Below are 9,351 nucleotides of genomic sequence, written 5' to 3'. Positions count from 1 at the left end.
TGATCATTGAGACCCAAATGACCTCCGCCCTAAACATAAGAGTTATTGAACTAATTATGTGGAAGCCACATGCCAAATATGATATCAGAGGTTTCCTCCCTGGAGATATCATACTTACAAGGATTTGACCCCTGGTGACCTTAAAGGAACAATGACCACTAAATTATATATAAAAATTACACTACATAAGGCTATACTACTATGCTAATGTGAGCTCCTTTGATGTTTTGGTTCTGGAGATACATTTTTGGAATTTTTACATTTTGCCCTCTGCTGACCCCAAATGACCTTGGACCTCAACACAAAACAATAGGGTTCTTGTACTAGTTATGGGGAAGCCACATATGAGATCTGCAGAGATTACCCATCTTGATAAGCTAAGCCATTACAAACACACACAGCAACTTCAATGCATAACTTGCCTGCCAATGGCAAGGCCCCAAAAGAAGTACTCCCCCCTCCAAATCACTTACAGCATTGGACTGTATACATCTTCTGCAATCGAACAATTCTTCTGAAAAATACTTTGGATATCTTTATGGCAAAACATTCGCCTAAGACTTTTGACGAGATTGATAAATCTTGTCAGAAACTGAATCTGAGATTGTTTGTCCAACCCCCGTCGCCTCTTCTAGCCTCAAAATTACAAGGAAGCAACAAAAAAAAGTTTAAGAATATAATGAAACATAACCAACAATTGTTGAAGCTTCAAATCAAGAAAAAAACTTTACAGTAAAAGAGGACAAATGCAAATGTGTGTCTTTAAAACTTCAAAAGGCTTAACTTTATTTACTAAACATGTTACAGTCAGTGAAAATGAATCAAAAATGCTACTAAAGTACTTAAGACATAGTGGAGAGTGGTTGGGGAGAAGGGAGGGGAGTTAAACAGGAGCAACCAAAGATGAACATCAACTGAAATTACTGGACAATCCCTGTCTACGCTTTTGACAGCTATTCAGACAATCGTTTATAACTTCATTCCCATCTCTTCTACTTCTTCAAAATCTCTATCAATGAATCCTCAATGTTTGCATACCTTCTCACAGATAGGATGTGAGATATATTAAAACATGAATATTTAGAAACTGACTTATTTGAATATCCTATATATCATGTGCCTTCACATAAGTCACAATTGCATAACAAGTTGCTAAAACATCTACACTGGGGTTCTATCTCTAAGAAGGAAGGTTGTTTCTCTCACTTTTGGGTGGAATTTAATTCGTTGTGAGCAATGCATCCCTGTTATAATACAAGTTATAAATATATGTTTGAGTTTGTGTTCCCTTTAACTGCAATGGAACACAGCAGACAATTCCCTTGTACAGTAGGTGGCAGCACTGCGTTATTAGATCAGCAAAAGTAGAAAGCCTTTCAAAGGTTCCATCTGGAGCATGTGCAAAGTAACATGTATCATGATAGGTGCTACTAACACAAAAATGTACACTTGTCTATTCATGAATTTGACAAAATCTAACCCAATTCATGAAAACTTGGAAAACAACACAATTTTACCAAGCCTTTTAATACTTCCATGGGCAAGCAAATCAATACATTACACTGTGAAACTTATGAGCCAACAATTTTCCTGATTATTTTATTAGAGCAGTATCATTTTAGGGATAGTGTGATGTGGAGAGAAAACAACAACACTTTATGAAAATCAAAATGTTAAAAAAAAAACATGTTAGGTACATTTGTAGTAATGTGAATGACATATACAAATATCATGCTTCAATAATCATCAATACCTTCCCAAATTTATTTCATCGTTAGTACAAAAACAAAATACGCTACAAAATTCAGGGGCTACCAAATGAGTATTTCGTTCAAGTATGGGCCATGAATACTCCCATAAATCCATAAAATAACAAAATGCATTTTTATAAAATGATAAAGAGGAAACGGTCTAATTTCTGAACAACAGCTAAGTCAACCTACCACTTTGAGTAACTAGAAAATCAATGGTTAAGACATTTAATATGGTATTAGCCAGATTTTGGTTAACAACACAGAAAACTGCCCATGGAAGATATTTAGTAAGGAAAAACCTTAAAACAACAGATTACCTTCAATGCATATCACAACTGTTGAGATTCACTTATGAAGATAAACAGAGGATATAAAATGCTAGATATCACCACCTCGACCAGCATCACCTTGTCACATGTCACAGTCTTCTAGTTTCGGTCTTTTTTCTGAGCTTACTTATGGGTACAAAAATAACCTGGTAACAAATCAATTCTTCTGTCACTGCCAGCTTAAAGTTCCGCTAAAAGTTCTGCTTAAAGTTCCATAAAAGTGAGAAAGCATAATCACAGAGAAAGAAGCCACATTTCTGAACTCTCTACAGACAGTGACGAGAAAAAGGCTCTGATTAAAAATTCTTGACCGTTGGCAAATTCTTATCGGGGCGTGCAATTCCACTTGCTGATAATACCCACTATTCAAAGTTTTATTTTCATGAGGTAATCGATCACTCCCCGATACTGGACCTACCGGCTGACCGTTTCTGGCAGAAACTAGAAGTTGTAAATAGAAACTGTACAGTATTGTAAGAGTAAAAGTGAGAGAGGAAATTCCAGATGTAAGACAACTCTCCAACAGTCCTTATTTTGCAACTCAAATTAGGACCGAAAATCCAGGAGGAAGAGTCCCTCTGACTTTGTATTCAGCCATCAACCTGCAAAATAAATAACATTTGGAAATAACATTTGTAACTAAAACCCCAAAACAAGTGATCACATTTCCCCTGTCTTGCAAGAATTGCACTGGCTTCCAATTCAGCAACGGATTGAATATAAATTTATAAGTCTTTCATTCAAAATCTTTCATGACATGGCTCCAGCTTATCTGGCAGAATTACTGACCATACGCAGTAGTGGGCGCACCCTTCGCTCAAGTACTATATAGTCCACCAACCTATCGGAAATACCAAGTTCACTGTTTGAGCGCCACGTTTGTGGAATAAGTCTCATCTCAAAACCTTCCTCTTTGCTAAGTACATTAATTAGTAGTGGTTTTTCTCTGCATTCTTTGTAAAGCGTGTTGAGATATTGGTTAAATAAAGCATTATATAAATGTTTATTATCATTATTAAATAAATGTTTTGCTTTATGCTGTTTCATTCTACTTACAGATGAATGTTAATATTCCAACAATATATTATGAAACAACCTTGCTAGCTCGACATATCAAAAACCAGTTGAAGTTTTTGTCCACAGCATAATTGGTCCAATCAACTTATGTGAAGGAGACTATATATGTTGAAACCTTGCCCTCCCACCACTGCTATATATTCTTAGTTGGATCAAGTGACAACTGTGGTGTAATCCCTAATTAGGCTGCATACAAGTATAGTGGCTTCTCATACGCCACTATTCTGCAAAAGAGATGCTTAATAGGGACTGCCAATTTGCCACTGCCTAACGGCTAGATAGCTCCCTTGGTAGCCCATGGAATTTGTCAACATGAGTTCACTGGTTCGATTCTATTCTAGCCAACAATTGTGTATCATATCCTAGTCACTATTCTGCTCATGAATTGCTGGATCCGTTGATACTAAACACAGTCAAGAACGAATAAAAACATTTTTTCTCACAACTCTCGAGTGTTTTTATAATCTTCTTCCAAACTGCCTCTCTGTAATCTCAGTTATGGGGTTCTCTAGTCATATTTTAAGTAATTTCCCCGATGGACAAATTTGACGCATCAAGTTCCTGGTCTGAAGGAACAGTTCTCGATTAGTATTTCTAGCACTAATAATTATGACTGGGTTTACTAATACAAACAAGCCCCAGATGTAATCAGTTTACAAACATTGTGTCCTGCGTACCTGTGCATTGTACTCATCAAGTTCAGCATCTAGTTCCTCTGCCGTGGGGGTTGGACGGTTGTCTCGTCCCCGTCCTCTGCCACCCCTACCGCGCCCTCTTCCTCCTCCTCTTCCAGAACCCCTCCTGAAACTGCCGCCGCCCCTCGCCCCTCTGGTTTGTCCTCCTCTTCTGAAACTGGAAAATGAAATTTCAGGATATTAAATTGACAAAATATACTAACTTATCGTATTTGTATCATATGGTGTGATAGTTGTATTTGTATTTCACTGAGGAGGGTAACCCACTTTAGCTGTAGTTTGCACTGGAATTTAAAGTTGTACATCAAATACATTGTCCTGTTATACTATGCTATTGCAATATTAGGAAGAAAATTTGTCATTTTTCAACCAAACCTAAATTAGGATACAATATAAAAGCCCATTGATTGATGCACTTGGGTTAAAATTTAGCTTTATATATAATAACAACGAAACTGGCTTGTAATTATCCTTACAATTTATTTGCAAGAAAAATTAACATCTTACATGACTATTTTAAACAAAGGTATAGTTATTTGCTATTATATTGTTGTAGGCATAGTGTAACTGTTGATGTCTGATTTGAAATGGTAACCTCCCTTTAGGATTCTTGTTAACTCTAAAATAGAACGGAGTTAAAAGCGAGAATGATAATGCTGACAAAATAAATTTAGCTATTTCTATATTAATTGTTCTCAATAAATACTGAGGTGAAGCACAGACTTGTGCAACTTCCAAGAATGACAAAGGAGTCCATTAATGGGGAAACCATTCAACTACTCCAAATATCACAACACAATACCATGTCATCGAAAAAACTCCTATCACGTCTTGTGCACAATGAACAACAAGAACTTGCTGTTAGTGTGAAAGGCATGTTTACAATTAGATAGAGTTTAATAAATGCAGCTAATTACATTTTTCTAATTAAGAACTTACCCTAGCCACCACCCTACCAGAATCACTCGGTGTGGCAGTTTATGTTCCCTACCACCCTACTTAGATGAACAAACCTGCTAGCAAACACAAAATTTCCCTTTAGTGAAAACTAGTATTACAACTTCACCAAGATTTATAATTCTCTCACAGAGTTTCTAATTTTTGTTAACACACTGTTCAGGATTCAAATTTTGATTTGGCAAAAATGATAAAAAATATTTAACATGTCAAAATGTTGTATCCAAAATAATTCTAATCTACTCCTTACTTTTGACTTTGCCCCCTTGGTCTGTTAAACGTCTGTGTCCTTTGTGGCTGACTGACTTCAACTGCCGATGTTGCCAGTTGTATATCCATTGCTCGACCTGTGGAGTAAAGAATGAGGTGAACAAACTTGTTAGAAAGTCATAAGCTCAGCTACTGATCTACCTACCTACATCTGTAGGATGACAAAATAAGTGTGAATTAAATGCCTGTTTTCATTGGCAATAAGAAAAGAATTGGTATGAAATCACAGAAAACTGACATTGCCATTCAAAGTGTCAAATTGAAAGAAGTAATTCATCTAGTGACAAATAGGGAAAGTGACATCACAAACTGTTGAAACTCCTAAAATATTTAGCTGTATTTAGCTGTTTGCTGCGCACAGGTGCACATATACAGTGTCCAGGTCCATAAACTCAATATATTTCAATATACTTTCTAGACTTTTCTTGCGACGATGAAGGGTGATCATTTAAGGTCACTCAATGTTTGCACTGCTTCTGCAATGCCAAACTTCTGTACACCCTACTTTCAAAAAATGGCTGGAAAAGTCTGTTATCTTTCCAGTACTTGCATGGTTACTCCTGGAGCAACATAGCCTACCAGGATTTCTCTTTTTGAGCTGAGGGGGGTGCGATCACACCCCTAAAATGACTGCAAGAAGTGTAATTTACGGGACGAGTATGTAAAAAAAAATATGAAATAAATATATTTTCCCCCTAATAAAGTCACCCTTCACTTGAATTGATCTTACACAAGTGTGATTTACATAAATTTGGCAGGCCTTTAACCATAGTTCTACGGAACATTGTAACTGCAATACCATTCCGAACCGACAAAGTTTGGGGAATGGTCGATGTAACTCAAATAAATGATCACAATGTCAGTGCAACTACTGATGATGCTTGCAAATTGTTAGCAAATTGATCCTACACCACAAGGGCAAACTGAATTAAACACCGAAAGTAAACAGCATCCCGAAAAAAATTTGAATGCAATCTTTCCAGCACACCTAAATAATAAATCGACAAGGACTCGATAATGGAATGTCTGAGTTGTTCTTGGTGGTAAATATATGTTGTCCACAAGACAGTTCCAAGGATAAATCTTGGCCATTATAGCAGAAGTTCAGACATCTCACATCAAAGGACAGCCTTTCAATCAATTGTGTAAATTACAAAAAGTCACTTACCATCTAATGGGACTTTGTGGTACTGTTTCATTGCTTTGATGGCATCCGCTTTTCTCCTAAACACAACGTCTGCTGTTCCCAGGCTCCGGCCTGATCTGTCGTAGTGCACAGCTGCTTTAACTAATTCTCCAAAGTCAGTAAATAGCTCCTGTGGGAAGAATAATAATAAGATGCCATGATTTCTGGAAAAGGTCAAATCTGCAACGATGGGAATGCTTTGTTGGAAGAGGTGCACATTAATGTAATTGCAACACTAAACATGTTTGTCTTTATTCCTTTTGATTCTGAATGATGTAAAATTACAGGGCAATAATAAAATTGTATGCAGTTTTCAAGTTCAACACTTTTCAAGGGACAAAAACCCCAAAAAGGGAGCTTTAAGGAACTAGTTATGGAAACAATGTTTCCTCTCATACAAATCCACAAAAGAACTGAAGCAGCTATATGGAAGATTGATAAGTGTAAAATTGGGTATATTGTTATTTCTAAGAGCCTTATTATTGTACATGAAACATGTTAATGAAATGGAAAAGGATTGAATTAGGAATGACACACAGGAGAGATGGCTGCAATTGACAATAACATACATATTGGAAGAGTAGTACTAGATGATGATCAACATTTAGACAGCCTGCAGGTAAATCTCCCAAAACAGCAAATAATGTATCCAGTGCTTAGCAAAATGGTCATATCTGTTATATAGGCCAACGTTGTGTAAGCAGATGTTGACATAGGAACCTTATTACATTATAAGACATATGTTATAGTCACAAGGTCAGAGCCTTCATCAATGCTACACAAACCTGAGGACTTTATTATTCCCTGCAAAGGCAAAGATTATTACAGCAAATTGATCACCCCAGACAATCACAAACCTGAATATCTGCATCTGACACACCAAAATCTAAATTTGAGACTAGTAGTTTCCCTTGTAGTAACTGTCCACCTCCTCCTCCTCCTCCACCTCCACTGATAAGACCTCCTCCTCCAACTTTGCTGTCATTATACATATCATGTTCCCACTGGTCAGGGAGCTCTGTGGGCTGAGGAAAAATTAAGAACCATTCATATGGCTGTTATAAATCATAACATGAGTTTGGTAACACAAACCAGCTACATTCATAGCAAATTTCTCTGTGATGAACCTTTAATTTAATGGAAAAACCTATATTTTTCATTTCAGAATACTTTTGGACATTTCACAGTGAAAATTTCTTTTTTCTTTTCAATTGCCATAATTTATGCCATCCACCCCATGCATCGGCTAGGCCATCTCACTTGGTACCCAGTTCACTGTGACATTCACAAGTTGTTGAAACTTGTATCACCTTTGATTTTGTTCGTAGCAGAAGTACATCACTGTACTGTTTATTCCGTCCGGATTATCGGAAAGATTCAGACGTTTTGCAATCTGGTATTAGAACTGCCTCTAAAATTGCTTTTGAACAGAAACATAGTCTAGCATAGTCAAGGATGTGAAGGAAACATAGTCAAGGATGTGAAGACTCGCGCACAAAGAAACGTCTCATGCCGGTAATCTGACCTAGTTTTGAATGTAAGTGTAAAACACCCCCATTGATCCCAGAAAATACACACACAGCTTGCTAATGTCGGTAATTAGACACTAGTGTACAGTCAATACATGCAGCTACTGTTAATGCCCACAACACAGTGTACATACCAGCGTGGACATCTTAGGTCTAGATAAAAGATAACAAGGTATCACGTTTCATTACTCTCTGCATTTTGAAGCCACAAGTTAACTTTTTCAGAGCAGGGCACAGGGTTTGTGGCTAGTCTTCAATGCCTTTAAGGGTCCGGATTATCCGACACATGACGTTTTATTGAAATGAAAGGGTTCTTGCCTCTATTATCCTTACTGTATTGTTACTTTGAGTAGGGCTAAAGCATCTGGTTTATTGGACAGAATCGAACACACCACCATTGTAACTTTCATAGTAACAAACTGAGAAGATCGATTAATCTGGTGTGAAAAATTAGTCAGTAAACCACATGTTCCGTCCGGATTAAGAGTGAATATTGTTGGAGTAAAATGAACAAAAATGTCCGGGTTTCAGAAAACGTCGGAAAGTGTCCGGACAGTCGTGTCAACCTAGATGGAACACAACTGTACATATGGCGGAATGGCACTGGAACCAATCCAGCTGAGGCCTATAACGTCCCCGCAGTCAAAACACCCTGTGATATAGGCCTAGTCCTTCATGATTTATTTCGCGCTTGTAATCCAACTTGCATGCCGATGACTTAGCCAAATTATAACTTAAAATTAATATATATTCACAACTGACGGGGACGCTTTGACCAACGGGGACGTTTTGACCAAAAGTGGGGACGTTTTGGTATGGGACATTTTGGTATAGGCCTAGGGACAGAGCATGATTTGTTTGTATGGCCTAACGTTAGGCAAAGCCCAACTTTGGGATTTAGGCAAGCCTACATACCACCCTAGGCCTAGTTGTGTTAGTAGTACAAATAAATATAATGCGGGGTTAGCCTAAGCATACTACTATTCAATAAGCTTAATGTTAGGTTAAGTTAAGCCAGGCTAAAGTAGGCTAGGCCTAGCCTAGTGTTATTATTGTTTACGTTAGGGCATAACTTCATTTCACTCTAGTCTAGGCCTATCGTAAAATAACACTTACTCTACTGTAGGGTGTTTGTCTTCCTCTAGAGGACCCTCTGCCTCGTCTCACAGGGCCACCACCACCTCTTCCACCCCTATTGCGGGTTTGAAATCCACCACCTCTATTACCGCCACCTCTACCGCGACCACCGCGTCCACGTCCCCTTCCGCGTTTGCCGGCCCTGTCCTGCTTGATAATATCATCTAAACTTTGATCAATTTTGTCACCCATGTTTTTAATATATGCGAGTGTTAGTTCTGAAGAAACCCTTGTTGCGGAAGAAGTGGAATAATGAAGATGATCCCAGGACGGTAGTGGAACAGTATCAAACCCGGAGGACCAAGTAACAGTACACACAGAAATTATTCACAGAAACAACGTACATACACAATAAATAAACGCTAACGCTGAGTCCGCGTGGGTTATTCGTGTGAGCAGCTAAAATTCAAACAAAAT

The 9,351-nt window shown here is 37.8% G+C and overlaps 1 protein-coding gene across 1 annotated transcript; it reads right to left on the bottom strand.

Moving 5' to 3' along the window:
- Positions 1 to 757: 757 nt before the first annotated feature.
- LOC139959594 (THO complex subunit 4-B-like) lies at positions 758 to 9,324 on the bottom strand. Its single transcript, XM_071957321.1, has 6 exons — positions 8,914 to 9,324; positions 7,126 to 7,293; positions 6,251 to 6,398; positions 5,063 to 5,159; positions 3,838 to 4,012; positions 758 to 2,685 (listed from the first exon to the last, which is right to left on the bottom strand). Exons 1-6 carry the CDS (start codon positions 9,124 to 9,126, stop codon positions 2,674 to 2,676), a joined length of 813 nt encoding a protein of 270 aa, XP_071813422.1. The 5' UTR covers positions 9,127 to 9,324; the 3' UTR covers positions 758 to 2,673.
- Positions 9,325 to 9,351: the final 27 nt, after the last annotated feature.

Source organism: Apostichopus japonicus, chromosome 19, assembly GCF_037975245.1.
Source record: "Apostichopus japonicus isolate 1M-3 chromosome 19, ASM3797524v1, whole genome shotgun sequence".
Lineage (NCBI taxonomy): Eukaryota > Metazoa > Echinodermata > Holothuroidea > Aspidochirotida > Stichopodidae > Apostichopus > Apostichopus japonicus.
This window is presented reverse-complemented; position numbering and strand designations above follow the sequence as displayed.